The 17,068-nt window shown below is 52.2% G+C and overlaps 1 protein-coding gene across 1 annotated transcript; it reads left to right on the top strand.

Annotated features, from left to right (window-relative positions):
- The first annotated feature begins 15,743 nt into the window (after nt 1-15,743).
- Nucleotides 15,744-16,676, top strand: LOC129132363 (olfactory receptor 14C36-like). Its single transcript, XM_077172874.1, has one exon. It carries the CDS (start codon nt 15,744-15,746, stop codon nt 16,674-16,676), a length of 933 nt encoding a protein of 310 aa, XP_077028989.1.
- The last annotated feature ends 392 nt before the right edge of the window (nt 16,677-17,068 follow it).

A 17,068-nucleotide genomic window follows, 5' to 3' on the forward strand; every position in this document is an offset into this window, starting at 1 on the left:
CTGGCAAAGGTTTGGGGATGTGAAGTCGTGTTCTGGGAGGAAAGCAAGGGATGAGAGCATTGAATTTTTTACTGGTTTCAAGGCAAACCTGGGGGAGAGTCTAAACCAGAATTACAATTTCATAAGAAAAGAAGATCAAGGCAATGCTGCAGAAACACTGCCTTAAACTGACAGAGTCAGGATATAACCTGACACCCTGTTGCTCAGGGTGGTGGCAGCAGTCCCATTAAATGGTGGCTGCAGTCCTGTTGGAGTGATGAACGTGATTCTGTCCAAGCAGTGATCCTGTAGAAGGCTCTGGTCTTCCTCTGAAGGTCCAGGGGTGGTTCTGGAGCTCTTGTCCTCTGGGAATCCAGTAGGCAAGCTGCTCCTGGTGTTGCAAGGCTCAGCTTATATCCAGGTAGGAATGCTTGGATCCTCCCCCTGGGCGGAGCATCCCACAATGGGAGGATGGAATTTGATCAGTCCTGCAGTGACACTCAATGGCCCATTCACAGAAGATATCTCCCCTGGAGGGTGTTATCAGGGCTGAGCCATGGAAGAGATCAAGAACACTGCCCCACCTGTTTATAGCAGTTGATGAAGATGGGGATTGAAAACATGCATTTGGTTCCATCTTACACCGCAGCCTGAAACAGTGGGGGAATCCCTGCTCAGGGGGTGAACACCACCCCCCTTACCCAAACTGGCTCAGGTGTAAAACCCCCACCCCGGGAAGGCCACACACACAGGGGACAATGTCACACTTGCCCTGCCCCAGGGGAGGTCTCTGTCCCTCTCAGACTGTGGCTGTCCCCCCTTTTCTCTTTCACAGGCCGGGGGCTTTGCCAAATCTAAGAATAATTTTTTTCTTCGTCCCTGTCACCTTTGTGACATCTACACAGAGCTTTCCCTTCCTTTTCCTAATCTTTTCATAAAAGAGGTATCACAATATATTGGGCCAAATTTCCACTTTTCTTTTATCAGAATGTGCCAGCAGCTGAGCTGGAGCTGGGCAGGACCAATGGATTTTGGAATTGCCACAGAATCACTTCTACTGTCAGTTTATTGAATTTTGGGATTTGTTTGCGTTTTCACCACAAGTGACTTGTGGGAAGAGCAAATTCAAGGCATTTTCTGTAGGCTTAAGTTTGATTTTTGTCAAGAAACAACTTTACTTTGTCCAGTGCCCTGGGGATGGTCAAGGGGTCACTGAGCCTCTCACACTGGGGGATGCTTGGGAGGGGCTTAGGAGGGCTGTCCCTGTCCCTGTCACCCCAGGCCATTCCCCAGGGGTGTCCCTGTCCCTGTCACCCCAGGCCATTCCCCAGCGGTCTCCATCATTCTCACCCCAGGGAATGCCTGGGGGGTCTCCCTCCCTCTCTCCCCTGTGCCAGGGGGTGCTCGGGGCAGTCTCTGTCCCTCTCAGCCCAGGGGATGCTCGGGGCTCTCTGTCCCCTGGCCCTGGGGGATGCTCGGGGGGTCTCCATCCCTCTGGCCTCAGGCAATGCCTGTGCAGGGCTGGGCACCAGGGGCTCTGTGTCCCTCTCACCGCTGAGGCTGCTCGGGGCTGGGGGGGCTCTGCCACCTTCTCACCCCTGGGGAGGCCGGGGGGGGTCTCTGTCCCTCTCAGCCCTGCTGTCCCTGGCATTGTCCCACCCCTCCTCAGGCACCTCCAAACATGGGAGGCAGCTGGGTGCCCCAAGATCCAGGTGCTCCCACGCTGCCCCTCAATATCAGGTGAGCATTCCCTGAGGGCAGCCCTGACTGTGACCCTTGGGGCTCTGGGATCAGCCCTCAAATCCCTGTGGGAGCAGCTGCAGACAGGATGAGAGATTTCCTCCCCCTGTTTTTCCTGAGGAAGGATGAGCAGGGCTGAGAGGCACAGAGACCCCCCCCGGCCTCCCCAGGGGTGACAGGGACAGGGACACACCCTGGGGAATGGCCTGGGGTGACAGGGACAGGGACAACCCTGGGGAATGGCCTGGGGTGACAGGAAAAGGGACAAACCCTCCCAAGTCCCTCCCAAGCATCCCCCCATGTGAGAGGCCCAGAGACCCCTTGAGCATCCTCTGGGCACTGGACAAAGTAAAGTTGTTTCTTGACAGAAATCAAACTTAACCCTACAGAAGATGCCTTGAATTTCCTCTTCCCACAAGTCACTTGTGGTGAACACACAAAGAAAACCCAAAATTTAATAAACTGACACTAGAAGCAATTTTGTGGCAATTCCAAAATCCATTGGTCCTGCACAGCTCCAGCTCAGCTGTGGCCACATTCTGATAAAAGAAAAGTGGAAATTCAGCCGAATACATTGTGATACCTCTTTTCTGAAAAGAGTATGAAAAGGAAGGGAAAGCTCTGTGCAGATGTCACAAAGGTGACAGGGACAAAGAAAAAAATTATTCTTAGATTTGGAAAAGCCCCCAGCCTGTGAAAGAGAAAAGGGGGGACAGCCACGGAGTGAGAGGGACAGAGACCTCCCCTGGAGCAGGGCAAGTGTGACATTGTCCCCTGTGTGTGTGGCCTTCCCGGGGTGGGGGTTTTACACCTGAGCCAGTTTGGGTAAGGGGGGTGGTGTTCACCCCCCAAGCAGGGATTCCCCCACTGTTTCAGGCTGCAGTGTAAGATGGAACCAAATGCATGTTTTCAATCCCCATCTTCATCAACTGCTATAAACAGGTGGGGCAGTGTTCTTGATCTCTTCCATGACTCAGCCCTGATAACGCCCTCCAGGGGAGATATCTTCTGGGAATGGGCCATTGAGTGTCACTGCAGGACTGATAAAATTCCATCCTCCCATTGTGGGATGCTCCGCCCAGGGGCAGGATCCAAGCATTCCTACCTGGATATAAGCTGAGCCTTTCAACACCAGGAGCAGCTTGCCTACTGGATTCCCAGAGGCCAAGAGCTCCAGAACCACCACTGGACCTCCAGAGGAAGACCAAACCCTTCTACAGGATCACTGCTTGGACAGAATCACGTTCATCACTCCCACAGGACTGCAGCCACCATTTAATGGGACTGCAGCCACCAGCCTGACCAGCAGGGTGTCAGGGTATATCCTGACTCTGTCAGTTTAAGGCAGTGTTTCTGCATCATTGCCTTCATGTTCATTTTCTTATTAAATTGTAATCCTGGTTTAGACCCTCCCCAGGTTTGCCTTCAAACAAGTACAAAATTCAATGTACTTATCCCTTGTTTTCTTCTCAAAACAGGATTTTCCATCCCATAAACTTGGCCAGATGGAGGAGGAGGCTGTGAGGAAGAAGAAGGTGCCCAGGAGCCCCAGGCAGGTGAGGAGGAAGTCAGTGCCCCTTTCCCCCTCTCTCCTGCTCCATCTCCCAGCCCAGCACAGCCCCCGGCTCCAGGACAACCCTGCTGCCAACCCCATCCTGCCGGGGATGCACTGGGGGGATCTCCTTCCCCTTCCCTCTGGCACGGAGGCAAATCCTATCCCCTCCTTGGCCTTCCTCCCCCAGGGAAGAAGCTGAGGATGGAGACCAGGGAGGGCAAATCCCTGTGGCAGAACCTTATGGATGAGGCCATTTTGAGTGGCTCTACAGTGCAGAATTCCAACAGGGAGGACAAGTCCCAGAGATCCCACAGGAGAAGGGGCTCCAAACCCAGCCCAGGGTGCTCTGAGGAGGAAAGACCCACCCTGAGCCAGGAAGGTGGACAGAGCTTCAGCCAGAGCTCGGAGCTGGTGGCCCATGAGCAGCTTCATGATGGGAAAAAGCCCCACAAGTGCTTGGAGTGTGGGAAGAGCTTCAGGCAGAGCAGCACCCTGATCAGCCACCAGATGATCCACACCGGGGAATGGCCCTATGAGTGTGGGGAGTGTGGGAAGGGCTTCAGCTGCAGCTCTGCCCTCATCATCCACCAACGCATCCACACTGGGGAGAGGCCCAACGAGTGTCCTGAGTGCCAGAAGAGGTTTCACACCAGCCCTGATCTCGCCAGGCACCGGCAGATTCACACAGAGGAAAGGCCCTTCCACTGCCCTGATTGAGGGAAGGGCTTCAAGCGCAAGTCCCACCTCATCAGGCACCAGCTCATCCACACTGGGGAGAGACCCTACGAGTGCCCCACGTGTGGGAAGAGGTTTCGGACCAGCTCAAATCTCCGCCTGCATGAGCGGATTCACACGGATGAGAGGCCCTTCTACTGCCCTGACTGCGGGAAGAGCTTCAAGCACAATTCCACCCTTATCAGGCACCAGCGCATCCACACTGGGGAGAGGCCCTACGAGTGTCCCCAGTGTGGGAAGAGCTTCACCAGCAGCTCTCATTTGACAAGACACCAACGGAGCCACCAGTAAATGAAGCCCTGCAAGTGCCTCGATTGCAGGAACAGCTTGATGCACCACTCCAGCTTCATCCCCCATGGGAGAAGCCAGATTGGAAAGAGCCCTGGTGATCCATGTTCCCCGTGATCCATGCTGGGAAGACACCTGTCCCTTTTCCTGACCCTGCCAATGATATGTTGTGGAATGGAAGAACATGAGGGTCTGGCCATGGCCCTGTCATCACATGCAGTCCCACCTCAGGTCATTGCCAGGGGCAGGGAAGGGACTCTCTCTCTCTCCGTGAGGAGAAGAGTGTCCTTTCCAGGCAGGAGAAATCGTGGCCAGGCAGACCCAGTGAGCTGTATTTTTATTTTCCCTGTAAACAGTTATATTTATACCTTCTGTTATTAATATTGTTCCTGTTCCTGTTTGTTCCTTATCCCCTTGCTGTTCCAAATAAATTGTTCTTCTCCCAGTCCGGGATCTTTGCCTTTTGTGCTTTCCATGGGAGGCGGGAGGGCAGCGAGGGCAGCGCAGTTTTAGCGGGAGCAGGAAATTGGGGAATCCCATTCCTGAAGCCCGGCCCGTGGAAACCGAGCATCCCAGCTGGTGGCAGCCCTGGTGGCCATGGCAGCAGCCTTGGGAGCGGGTCCCTGGCTGGGGCTGTGGGAACCTCTTCCCTCTGGTGCCCAGGGACAGGAGTGGAGAGAGCGGCTGCAGCTGAGTTGGAGCAGGCTCAGGTCGGATGTCAGGAAAAGGTTTTTGGCCAGAGGCTGCTGGGGCCCTGGCCAGGCTCCCCAGGGCAGGGTCCCAGCTCCAGGGCTCTCTGAGCTGCAGCAGCGTTTGGCCAGCGCTGCCAGGCCCAGGTTGGCATTGTTGGGGTGTCCTGTGCAGGGCCAGCAGTTGGACTGGAGGATCCTGATGGGTCCCTCCCAGCTCAGCCAATTCTGTGCTTCTGGGATCCCATCAGCCTGGGGATGGGGCTGCCAATGGTTGCCATGGCAACGGGCTCTGGCTGCAGGCCTGAGCTGGTGTCCATGGCAACCACCCCTGGCATGGGGTCTCCATGGAGCTGCCAAGGGACTGAGCATAGCAACAGGGGGCTGGTGATGGTTGCCATGGAAACTGACCACAGCAACAGTGGGCTGGTGATGGTTGCCATGGAAACTGACTACAGCAAGAGGGGGCTGGTGATGGTTGCCATGGAAACTGACCCTAGCAACAGGGGGCTGGGGATGGTTGCCTGCTAAGGATCAGATTTGTCACAGGCCCTCACAGGGGTTCCATGGGGATTTTCCAAGAGTCTCCAGGCTGTTCCAGAGCTGGAATGTCACAGGCAGAGACAGGGGCTCCATGGAGACCTCCCAGGGCTTTCTGGGCATGGTAAAGAGCCCTGTGGTCAGAGGCAGTCACAGCCATTCCATGGTGACATCCCAGGGCACCTTGGGCTGCAAAGGCACCCATCTGTCACAGGCACCCACGGGGGCTCCACGGTGACATCCCAGGAGTCCCCAGGCTGCCAAAGAGCCGGGATGGCCCAGACACTCACGGGGGTTCCTGTCATGAGCACAGTGGGAGCTTTAGGCAGCGTTTATTAGAGAAGCCCCTGTTGGGTCTCAAGGTTCAGAAAGGAGCCCCAACAGATCCCTAAATGTCACTGTTGAATCAGAGATGACACAGACTCAGATCAGAAGGCTAAGGGCTAAAAGCCACCTGTTTTCTCAATCCTTTTCTTTTATATCTTGCTTGGCTACAGGTGGACCTCATTGGTCATTTAATCAACACATTTCACATGATTGGCCAATTAAGACAACACCCATCAATAAACAACTTTCTGGAAAAAAACCAACTGATTACAAACATTGTCCGGGCACCAGTTATTGATGTTTGTTTTATGTTGGGCCTTTCTGGGGGCTCCCTGGATGGGGGAAACTCTCCTGCTGCAGTTCTGTGCCAGTTAAAAGGAGATGCATGGGATTTTTTCAGTCTTCAGCTTCTTGTTTATTGTTATCTAATCTAAAGTTTTGCATTGCTGTCTACACCAGGCCAATTGCACTGGAAAAGCACCTCAAAATGGCCCCAAAATGTACGGTTTAAAGGTCTTTTAAAGTTATCTCATCCAATCAACCCTTAAAATGTACATTATTTCCACTTATCTACCACTAACTCATCCCTTGACTGTCCACATGACCTCTGTACTGTGCTTTCCTTGACCAATCACCCTGTGCCACAAACACTGCAGAAAATGCAGTAGATGAAGAAGAAGACAGGGGCTACACCCAAATTCCTCCATCTTGCTTCCTATCTACACCACATTAAAAATCTCAAAACCTAAATTTCTCACCCAAGGAACAAAGTGTACTCCCCTCTAATCTATTTCACACTTGGGTAAATTCTAATCTGTCTTCAAGTCCTAGAAGTCCTCTCCATGGGCGAAGGTGAAAGGCAGTGTTTCCCTGGGGTAAAGGATCCCTCAGAGCAGACAGAGAAATATTCCCTGTGCCCTGGATTGCCACACATTTAACCTAAAATCCTTTAACCCTTAACTGTGGGATCTCAGCACATCGTTCCCGATGTCCAGAGATGCCAGGAGAACCCTTGGGGGTCTCGAAAACCCTGGAATGTTGCCAAGAGTGCTTGGTGGCTTGATTTTGATCCATCCACAGAAGTAACAAGAGTCTGAGGACAAGAGAATCGCTTTAGAGTACAAGGTGTAAAAGAGACACATTTAGAGGGTGAGATATAGACTTTAAGGTTTTTGGTACAGGGGGGTTATGGAGACAAGATGGAGGGATCAGGGCGTGTCTTGTCCTTCTTCTTTCTTCTTCTTGTCCTCCATCTCCTGTGATGATGTTGGCACTTGGGGATTGGTTTCTGGTGAAGGTGCACTTGCCAACATGGGTGAAAAGCATTGGGAAATAAAGGTAAATATTGTATACGTAGGTTTTAGTATAAAAAGACATGACCGCCCCGTGGGTGGTCAGAGAGTGCCTGTGACTGCCTGCAGATCAGACCTCTGTTGGGCAGACAGAAAAATTTTGTAGATAAGAAATAATAAACAACCTGAAGACCGAAAGCTGAAGAGTCCAGACTCGTCCTTTGCATCGCGCCCACCAAAGAACCACTCTACCCGTGTCGGGGCAGAGACAGACAGCCGAACCCGACATTAACATTTGAAATTACCCAAAAAAGTTCCAGGTAAGTAGGATTAGAAGGAGAAGAAATAGAAGACAACAGAAAGGCAGAAGATCCATAGAAGGACACGCACATAGGTACCAACTGCTGGGGTTCCAGCATCACCAACAGAGGAACCCCAGCAGACGGAAGGATCCAAACCCTGGGCTGGCCTCCTGCTCTGGCTTTTAACCCCCTGGGCCTTCATGGCCACGCCCCTGGGGTGGGACTGCCAGTTGCTTATCCAATCAGAACCAGGGTACCACCAGCTGCTGGTGTGTGATTGATTGATTGACAACTCAGCCAATCAGAGCTGGGTTAGCACCACCCCTGCTGTGTGATTGACAGCTCTGCCAGGCCAGGGCTGGGGGCGGGGCTCTGTCCCACCACAAACCAAGGCCTGACCCGGCCCTGGCCCCACACGGGCATTCCGAGCATCCCAAGGTGTCTCGGGACATGGATCTCATCCAGCCTCTGACAGCGACCACAGTGACACTACGGAACCTCATGGAGCCATGGGTCAGTTGTGACAATGGAGATCCAAGGAAACGATGGTGAGACCGTGCAATCCAGGAATCATGGAATCAAGGAGACCATTGTGCAAATCATGGCCCCTATGGAAGCAAGGATCAATGATCAAACTGTGGTTTGATTGTGATTGATTTAAAATGGAAACAAGGAGCCATTGTTTCACAGCGGGGCTGCATGGGGCCAATGGACCCTTGTGACTCTGTTGGGGCTCATGAAACCAAGAAGCCATTGTGACATTGCCAGGCCTCATGGAATCAAGGAGACCATTGTGACAGTGTTAGGACCCATGAAATCAACGGAACATAGAACAGGTCTGCCTGGTTTGGCCTCCTGGGGGCTGTCTGGCAGGTCCCACTGAATTTGGCATGTCAAGGGCCACTTCCCATCTGACCATGAAGCACTGGGGCTCTGTGCTTTTATTCCTATGGGAAAGAACTGTCTTTCTTGTCTAGTCTCCCATGGCCAAAATGGGAATCCTGCATCTAAAATTCTCTATATCCAAGGGTTACTCCCAGACAAAATCTGCCCATACAGTCAAGTCTGGCCAGCCTTGGCCTCTGGTGACTGCCTCTCATCTGCCCCTGCACCACTGGGGCTCACTTGTTTCCTTCCTATGGAGACCATTGTGACACTGCGGGGCATTGTGGAGCCAAAGGGCCATGGTGACACTGCAGGCCCTTGTGGAACCTGTGACACTGTAGGAACTTGTGGAACCAAGGGGAACATTGTGACCCTGCAGGGTACCATGGATCCAAGGGGCCACTGTGACACTGTGGGGCCTCGTGGAACCAAGGACATCATTGTGGCTCTGCTGGGCCGCATGGTCCCAAGGGGCCAGTGTGAAGCAGCAGGGCTTTATGGAACCAAGAGGCCATTGCTGCATTTCAGGGTCTCATGGAGCCAAAGGGCCGCTGTGATCCTGCAGGGTACTGTGGATCCATGGAGAGCATTGTGGCATTGCAAGGCCCCATGGAATCATGGAAACCATTGTGACACTGTGGGGCCTCATGGAAGGAAGGGGCCATTGTGACACTATGGGAACTTGTGGAACCAAGGGAATCATTGTTGCACTACTGGGCCCCAATGGAACCAAGGGGTCATTGGACACAGCCAGGCTTCATGGAACCCAAAGACCATTGTGACACTGTGGGGCCTTGTGGAACCATGGAGACCATTAAGATCCTTAAGGACTTGTGTAATCAAGGGGCCATTATGACACCTGAGGGCATCATGGAAGCCAGAGAACCATTGTGGCACTGCAGGGCCCTGTGGAACCAAGGGAACATGAAACAGGTGTCGCTGCCTTGGTCTCCCAGGGATCACCTGACAGGCCTGGCTGACCTTGGAATGTGGAAGGCCACTCCCAATTGCCCCTGAAACACTGGGGCTCTGGGCTTTTCTTTTTATGGAAGAGAACTGTCCATCTTTTCGAGGCATCCATGGCCAAAATTAGGATTCCACCTCCAAATTTCTGTGTATCCAAGGATTGTTCCCAGACAAAAGTTGCCAGGACAGACAGGTCTGGCTGGTCTTTGCCTCCTGAGGGGCAGCACTCACCTGTTTTCCAAACACTGGAAAGGGCTCTTGTGCTTTTCTTTGTATGGAAATAATCATCCTTCTCCAGCCCCAAATGTCTGAAATTAGGACTCCATATTCATAATTTCAAATATCCAAGGGTTGCTTCAGGCAAACCTGCCAGGGCAGACAGGTCAGGCTTGCCTTGGCCTCTGGTGGTTGCTGTTCATCAGCTCCTGAAACATGGGGGCTCCGTGGTTTCCTTCCTATGGAGACCAATGTGACATTTGGGAGCCTTGTGAAATGAAGGGGCCATTGTGACACTGCAGAGCACCATGGATCCAAGGCACCATTGTGACACTGTGGGGCTTCGTGGAACCAAGGACATCATTGTGGCTCTGTTGGGCCGCATGGTCCCAAGGGGCCAGTGCAAAGCAGCGGTGTGGGAGTTAGCCCAGCTGTAACTCAGAGTCAGACAGATTTTACTCCGAAAGAATTGGGCATGAGTTTCAAGCCCTGGGAATCATTTGTTTAAATTAAAGTGAGCTTGAAAGTTCTCCAAAAAGCCTTTAGTGTTGTTATGCTAAGTTGTCCAAGTTCTCCTCCCCTATTGGTTACTTGTTTCCCCTATAGGGTTATTGTTCTAGAGTGTACTACCCCCAAGTGTACATGTTGTTGCCCCCTTTGTCTCGGGTCTTTGGAACCTGCCCCTCATACTGTGCTCGACTTCTCCATGTTTATTGCTTTTCACCCTGTTATTAAAGTTCCTTTTAAACAACTCCATTGATCCTGCTCCTTTTCATTTTTGCCAACCTTGCCCTGAAGTCAGGGAACCAGAGAGGTTTGGTCACAGCCACCCTCATTGTGACCTTGGGCGCCCAAACAGGGACCATGATACTCAGGGCTCCCTGTGTCAGTCACGTCAGCTGGGGTTAGCTGATGGATAGGCCAGCGCTCCCTGGGATTTTGGATTGTGCTGGGCCCAGTGGATTCATCGTTGCTTTGAGGGACCTTGCCCAGGATCAGCAGGAACAACAACGGTTTCACCTGCATAGGATTGCAGGTGGGTTTGGGGAAATGCAAGACATTTATTGCCCTTTTTGCCACTGTGTTTTTACAATATGCACACATGTCCAATAATCGATTTTGGGTATTCCAGTGGCTCTTCCCCATAAGGCAGAGAAAGAGAAAAATGGGCAGCCAGATGTCCAAAGTAGAAAGGAGCATACATGGATGCTTCAATTCTAACTGATCATGACACAATATTTTCAAAGTATGAATTAAAATCAATTATGAGGTGGATCATTAAAAATTTTCCAGACACCTCTGCTGATGAAATCCATACCACTGAATTTTGGGACTCTGTTGGAGTTAAAAGGGACCCCATTGCACCCTGCATGCTCCCCATCTTCCACACCATCCTTGAGACCCTTCACTAGCAAGCAGTGTGCTGAAAACTCAATCTGTTGGTCACTCCTAACTCCGGACCTCCCCTCAAACCTGCCTTTCTCAGACCTTCCACGATGGTCCAAGATGGCAATGGCCACGCAGTCTTGGAGCATCATGCCCTGGAGACTCAAGATGGAAGGAGCCTGAATGTGGCTCGGGAGCCCGACCATCCTCCCTCCATCTTGGCTCCTCCATTTCCTGCTACCACAACCTTCTCTTCTGCCCTGAACGAACCTCCAGACTCCACCCCCACAACTGCGGGTCACGCCCCCACTGTCAATCATTCCACCTTCACCCTGGGCCATGCCTCCAAAACTCCACCCCAGGAGTCCGCCATCCTCAATCAAGGCCCTTCATCCCCAACACCTGACAAAGTGGCAGCGCCCTCTGCCTCACCCTCTGGCAAAAATATAACCCCATGATCAAAGATACTAAGTCCAACTGTCACACTATTTCTAATCCAAATGTTTTTGCTCCAAGTTATTCTTCCTCCCCAGAAGACAGTTTGGATTCCCCAGAGCCACCTCGCCACTCAACCCCAGAAGATCCCTAGGAAAGAAGCAATTAAGGAAGGAGATTGGCAAATAGTCTCGAAACTCCTCGTTGCCCCAGTATGTTATGAAAGAAGGGGCCAGAATCCCAGCTGTTAGCCAGTGGTTTACAGGGAAACCAAGGAGCTGTGTAGGGCAGCTAAAGACCATAGGAAGGACTTACCTTGTTTTAATGGCCTAATGAGGGCCATGTTTACAGCACATGCTTTAACCCCCTATAATTTAAAATATATTATGACCATGTTGTTGTCACCTACAGAATACACCCTGTGGGAAGGGGGATGGAAGTGTTTACTAAATCAATTAATAGCAGACTATGCTAATAACGAGGCAAGGGTGGAATTGACAATCAGCCATCTAGCTGGAGAAGGACAACACAGCCTACCAGATGATCAAGCAGCAGGTATCCCCAGAGAAGTATTGGATGATATCAAAGAGATGGCTTTGCAAGCTTTAATCCAGGTATCGGATGGTAGCACCCCCAATTTGGACTACCTTGGGTGGCTGCAGCTAAAGCTTTAGGGCAATCAGACCATCCTGGGTGCCTGTTGAGTAAGCAAACCAATGCTGCCTCCCTCACATTGAGTGGCTGCTCTCAGACACAGAGACCATCAGACACGCCACCTTGCAGAACAGCGATAGAGTTTTGACTCTGGGCACATGGGCATGGCTGTGTAGACTCTGAGGGCATGTGCTGCATGAACCTCTCCAGCCACAGCGAGTCAATCCACAAGAGCATTCAAGTACTGAAGAAAGGGTTCAAGAAGCTTCAAGTGGAAAACAAAGACTGGGTCCATAAACTCTTCCAATCCATGGGACTAAAGGGTTGGATGATGCCGAGCTAAAACAGGACTATTAATTCTCTTAGTGGTTGTTGTTGCATTGTTAATTGTCCCATGTTTGTTTGGATGCTTTTAGAAAGTCTTACAAAATTCTTTCAGTTCCATCTTTCTTGTAAAACAGAAAGGGGGAAGATACCCAACACAGGCTCCTCATGGACTCCTTGAAGGAGAGAACTGGAGGCCAGGATGGCACAAAAACCTCCCAGAGACTCAGGGTGGGAAGGAAAATCCTTAAAAGTACCTAAAAGTATTCTTAAATCCATAAAATACCTTAAAAACCTTGAGTATATCAAGGTATTAATGAGCCCCACTGAGTGTCAGTACAAAGCTCTCCAGGGACTCGTTAAAGCAGATAATTGGGGCATGATTGCACAAACCTCTCACAGAGTCTGTATCAAAAGGGAAACACCAAGTACCTTAAAATAACTGAAGTACCTTGAAGCATTAATGAGCCCACTGTGTGTTGTTACTGACAAAGCCTCTCCAGGGACTAATTACAGCAGATAATTGGAGGCCATGATTGCACAAAGCTCTCAGAGACTCCAAGGCAAAAGCCAAAGCCAAAGTCCTTTGAAAAAGCTGCAGTCCCTGCAGGGAGCATGAAGGAGCCCCCAGGGCCATTGCTGAGCAAGGCTCCCCAGGGACTCCTTGCAGCAGATCCTTGAGGCCACTGGGATGTGGGCTAGGGGGGGATGCTGAGGGCAGCACAAGGGGCTGCCAGTGCCCAGCCTGGCTGGGGCTGTGCCAGGAGGCCCCAGGGCCTCAGGACAAGGTGTCTCCTCCCAGCCCTTGCTGGCACAGACCCTGCTGTGCCCCAGGGCACCAAGACTTGGCTTCTCTTTGTCCCCACCTGTCATCACTGCCTGCAGTTCTCTGCTCTGCCTGGGGCCTGGGGACACTTGCTCAGTCATGTCCCTCTCTGGGACCCATTAAAAGTCCAAGCAACTTTGGAGTTGGATTCTGCCTTGGAGTTCTGCAGAGGTTTCTTCAGCTCCCTCTCAGGGACTGATGTTCAGGGCCTGAGCACAAAGCCCCAGAGGCTGATTAAAGTCCTTGTGCTGTGTCTGTGCTGCTGAGCTGGGCTGGGCTCCTGGCACAGAGGCAGCTCCTGGTCACCAAGAAGAGCTTCAAAAGCACATTTCTCTGGATGAGCAGCTCTTGTGCCAGCCCAGCAGGGCTGGGGCACTGCCTGCAGCCAGCCCGGGCACAGCCCAGAGGCACAGAGAGCTTCAATCAGTCAGGGCTGGGAAGGGGCTGAGAAGTGCCTGGGGCACAATCACTGCCAGCCCTTGGCACAGGAACCTCTGGCTGCAGGACAATGCAGCTGCAGCTCCTGGAGCCATCTCCTGCAGCTGGAACATGCCAATGCCTGCAGAGCCTGTGAGTACATTCTCTGCTTGTCTCTTGTGCAGAGCAGCCAGGGGTGCCCAGGGCTGTCCTGCAGAGCAGGGTCCTGCAGCCCAGGGCGCTGTGCTGGGGCAGGGACTCTGCTGCCTGCCAGGGACAGCTCTCAGCCAGCCCTGGCAGCTGCTCCCAGCACTGGGGAGAAGCTCTGGGGGGAAGGAGCCGCCCTGAGCAGGGCAGGGGCTGCTGCTGAGAGGGGCTGGGTGGGGCAGGGCTGCTCCCAGCTCCAGACCAGCCTGGGCACAGCTCCGCAGGGCACTTCCCAAAGAAGGTAAGCCTGGGATTGCTGGAAAGATCAGGAGCTTTCCTGAGAGTGTTTTCCATTTCCTGCTTGAAGAAGAATGGGAACATTGGGGTGATGACAAAAAGATTTTTTTATTTTATACCATTTTCATATATTTGTAACTCTGTAAATTACTATTACATAGTTATAAATCTATATTCCTTTTTTAAGTCTATTAAAGTCTTAATGAACTCCGTTACTATTATATACATCTATAACTATAATCCTTTATTAACTTTATTATTTTCCCTAACCTTTTCTTTGATTTTAGAAAAATAAACTGATTGTCTAAATGCATTCCTGAAATACATATAGTATACAATACATACAGTATCCTGTATAGTCTTATTATCAGGAAGAGGACCTACAAGAAGAACATTTTGTTTTTTGACCAGAATGTGAGCAGTCATAACAAAAAGTGAAGGTAAAGAAGCCCTTGGACCTACTCCAATGGATTGAGCCAGGGATGTGTAACTGGGCTAAGTGAATCTCCTATTGGATGTTCCTGTTAAATATCCTAATTAATCAACCTTAATAAATTGTTGAAATCAGGCGCTGGGTGTGCCTCATCCCCACTGGGACACCTGACAGCTTCCAATTTATGTCTGGTTTTTACTCTACTGTTCTATCACTGTTGCAAGGGACTTTTTTTCTCTTTTGATTATAAAAAACAAGGGGATGAGAGAAGCAGAACAGGAATTGTAATCCAAGAATCCCAGGACATTCTGAGTTGAAAGGGACACAGCAGAATCATCAAACTAATGTTTGATCTTTTACAGGGACTGCAGAACTGTAAATTAAGTTGATCAGTGTCTCTGCTGGGAGCCTCCCAAAGGGCCCTCAGCCACTCCTCAGCCCTGCACAGCAGCAGCATCACCTTTGCAGGGCCCAGCAGGGCTCTCCTGAGCTGCCCTTGCCCAGCTGCACACAGAGCCTGCCCCAGCCAGGGCCCTGCACACAGGCAGGTTTCTGTAGGACCCCAGCCAGGGCACACAGGCTGGGATGGGCTCTGTGAGCGCTGGCAGGGACAAGGCTCCTCTCAGGAGGGAATGTCCAGGCCCAGGGAGATGCTCAGGGAAGGAGAGGGGGCTGAAGAGAGCAGGGCTGGGGCAGGAGGGCACTGTTGGTGTGTGGGAGGTGCCGGGCACAGCTGGGCACGGGAACACTGTCCTGAGTGCCCGGCTGTCTCTGCCCTGCCCTCTCAGGCACAGCACCACAACATCTGCTCTTGCTTCTGCCCTGCCCTGACATTGGCACTGTTATCTGCTGCTCTCAGGGAGGCTCTGGCATCTGCAGCAGCTGAGTCAGGCACTGCCCTTGGCATTCCTGCCAGGCAGGGCTGTCCATGGGAATGGGGTGTCCAAGCTTCCCTGGCACCTGTGGGGCTGTGGGCAAAGCAGTCCATGGCAAAGGGGAATGAGCTGAGCCCCCTCCCTGAGATGCCATCATGGGCACAGCCAGGGATCTCCTTGCTGTGCCCTGCCAGGGTCTGAGCTGCCCTCCTGGGTGTCCTCATGCACAGGCCTGGCTGCTCCTGGCACACTCAGCCAGCACAACTGGAGCTCAGGCAGGGACTTGGGTGAAGGTTTTCCCAGAGCAGGAACAAGGCTTGCTGAGTCCCAGTGGGACAGTCAGCAGGGAATGGCCCAGGTTTGGCCCAAAACAGCCTCTGCTGACTTGTCACTGTCCTTTCTCCATGAACAGATCCCCATGTGCAGCCCCAGCAAATGTCCAACAGCAGCTCCATCAGGCACTTCCTGCTGCTGGCATTGGCAGACACGCGGCCGCTGCAGCTCCTGCACTTCTGCCTCTTGCTGGGCATCTCCCTGGCTGCCCTCCTGGGCAACGGCCTCATCATCAGCGCCGTAGCCTGCGGCCACCACCTGCACACGCCCATGTTCTTCTTCCTGCTCAACCTGGCCCTCACTGACCTGGGCTCCATCTGCACCACTGTCCCCAAAGCCATGCACAATTCCCTCTGGGACACCAGCAACATCTCCTACACTGGATGTGCTGCTCAGCTCTTTTTCTTTCTCTTCTTTATTGTAGCAGAGTTTTCCCTGCTGACCATCATGTGCTACGACCGCTACGTGTCCATCTGCAAACCCCTGCACTACGGGACCCTCCTGGGCAGCAGAGCTTGTGCCCACCTGGCAGCAGCTGCCTGGGCCAGTGCCTTTCTCAATGCTCTCATGCACACGGCCAATACATTTTCCCTGCCCCTGTGCCATGGCAATGCCCTGGGCCAGTTCTTCTGTGAAATTCCACAGATCCTCAAGCTCTCCTTCTCACACTCCTACCTCAGGGAATTTGGGCTCATTGCTCTAAGTACATGTTTGGGATCTGGTTGTTTTGTGTTCATTGTTTCCTCCTATGTGCAGATCTTCGGGGCTGTGCTGAGGATCCCCTCTGAGCAGGGACGGCACAAAGCCTTTTCCACCTGCCTCCCTCACCTGGCCGTGCTCTCTCTGTTCATCAGCACCTCATTTTTTACCTATCTGAAGCCTCCCTCCATCTCCTCCCCATCCATGGATCTGGCAGTGTCAGTTCTGTACTCAGTGGTGCCTCCAGCCCTGAACCCCCTCATCTACAGCCTGAGGAACCAGGAGCTCAAGGCTGCAGTGTGGGGACTGATGACTAGATGGTTGCGGAAACATTAAACTGCTGGAAAATTTCTGCAAATCACTTGTAATAAAAGTGAACTTTGATACTTCTTGTTGGTTTCGTTGTGGATTTTTTTCCCCTTTGTTTTAATTTTTTCATACTGTCCACAAAGAAATGTCATTCTTTGCGCCATTTCTCATTGTGTGTCTGTTGAACTTGCCTGTGTCAATGAGGGGCTGCGCTCTCGGTAGCTTTAAATGAACTAAAGGATGTCCCAGCAGAGTTTTCTGCAGAGATGCCCTTGTGTTTCCTTCTCTGGAGCTGCAGCAGCAATGTCTGTGTGCAGAGCTGGGGCAGATCAGTGCTGGCCCAGCAGCTGTGCCCAGCAGCAGCAGCAGCAGCACTTGGTGTTGCCAGTGCTGCTGCCGTGGCCCTGCCCCGCTGCCCT

The sequence above is a fragment of the Agelaius phoeniceus genome (genome assembly GCF_051311805.1).
Source record: "Agelaius phoeniceus isolate bAgePho1 chromosome W unlocalized genomic scaffold, bAgePho1.hap1 SUPER_W_unloc_2, whole genome shotgun sequence".
NCBI lineage: Eukaryota > Metazoa > Chordata > Aves > Passeriformes > Icteridae > Agelaius > Agelaius phoeniceus.

Coding starts and splice junctions, on each gene's coding strand:
- LOC129132363 (XM_077172874.1), top strand. CDS start 15,744: ATGTCCAACAGCAGCTCCATCAGGCACTTCCTGCTGCTGGCATTGGCA.